The following is a 1,418-nucleotide window of genomic DNA, read 5'->3' as shown; positions in this document are numbered from 1 at the left end:
ATGAGTCAGCTCTTCACATCAGGTGGCCAAAGTATTGGAGTTTCAGCTTCAGCATCAGTCCTTCCAATGAACACTCAGGACTGATCTCCTTTAGGATGGACTGGTTGGATCTCCTTGCTGTTCAAGGGACTCTCAAGAGTCTTCTCCAGCACCACAGTTCAAAAGCATCAAGTCTTCAGCAGTCAGCTTTCTTTATAGTCCAACTCTCACATCCATATGTAACCACTGGAAAAACCATAGCTTTGACTAGACTGACCTTTGTTGGCCAAGTAATGTCTCTGCTTTTTAATATACTGTCTAGGTTGGTCATAGCTTTTTTTCCAAGAAGCAAGAATCTTTTAATTTCATGGCTGCAGTCACCATCTGCAGTGATTTTGGAATCCAAAAAAAGAAAGTCTGACACTGTTTCCACTGTTTCCCCATCTATTTGCCATGAAGTGATGGGACCAGATGCCATGATCTTAGTTTTCTGAATGTTGAGTTTTAAGCCCACTTTTCACTCTCTTCTTTCACTTTCATCAAGAGGATCTTTAGTTCTTCTTTGCTTTCTGCCATAATAGTGGTGTCATCTGCATATCTGAGGTTGTTGATATTTCTCCTGGCAATCTTGATTCCCGCTTGTGATTCATCCAGCTCAACATTTTGCATGATGTATTCTGCATAGAAGTTAAATAAGCAGGGCGACAATATACAGCCTTGAGGTACTCCTTCCCAATTTGGAACCAGTCCAATTGTTCCATGTCCAGTTCTGACTGTTGCTTCGTGACCTGCATACAGGTTTCTCAGGAGGCAGGTCAGGTGATCTGGTATTCCGAAGTCTTTAAGGATTTTCCACAGTTTGTTGTGATTCACACAGTCAAAAGTTTTAGTATAGTCAATGAAGTGGATGTTTTTCTGGAATTTCCTTGCCTTCTGTATGATCCAGCAAACATTGGCAATTTGGTTTCTGGTTTCTCTGCCTTTTCTAAACCCAGCTTTTATATTTGGAAATTCTTGGTTCATGTACTGCTGAAGCCTAGCTTGAAGGATTTTAACTCTCATGGTGTCCCTGTTATTTTAGCTGCTCCCGGACTAAGAAATACCCCTGGAATAGACTCCTCTTGGAAAAAAAACGGAAAAAACCGAAAACTGAAATCCAAACGTGTCAAGCCTCGCGACTCCTCTGGCAGCACCGGGTCTGGGGGGCCGGCGCCCCAGCGCCCCCCACTGGTTGGCCTGAACACCACGGCCTGGTCCCTGTCGGACACGTCACAGTCCAGCTGCCCAGCGATGCCCTTCCCTGGCCCGGTGCCAGCCTACTCCCTGCCCTTGTTTCCAGCCCCGGGAATAGTGACCGCACCAGGGACCGTGGCCACAGGGTCCGGGGCTGCCCACACCGACCTCGCGGTGCCCGTGGATGCCCAGCAGGTGCTCAGGGG

The 1,418-nt window shown here is 46.9% G+C and overlaps 1 protein-coding gene across 1 annotated transcript in view; it reads left to right on the top strand.

Annotated features, from left to right (window-relative positions):
- PER2 (period circadian clock 2) overlaps nt 1-1,418 on the top strand; it is a 42,994-nt gene that overhangs the window by 29,821 nt on the left and 11,755 nt on the right. Inside the window, exon 19 of the mRNA XM_010862061.1 lies at nt 1,061-1,416. Within this exon, the coding sequence (XP_010860363.1) occupies nt 1,061-1,416 (356 nt within the window). The remainder of the gene's footprint in view (nt 1-1,060; nt 1,417-1,418) is intronic.

The sequence above is a fragment of the Bison bison genome, unplaced genomic scaffold, assembly GCF_000754665.1.
Source record: "Bison bison bison isolate TAMUID 2011002044 unplaced genomic scaffold, Bison_UMD1.0 scf7180017864475, whole genome shotgun sequence".
NCBI lineage: Eukaryota > Metazoa > Chordata > Mammalia > Artiodactyla > Bovidae > Bison > Bison bison.
This window is presented reverse-complemented; position numbering and strand designations above follow the sequence as displayed.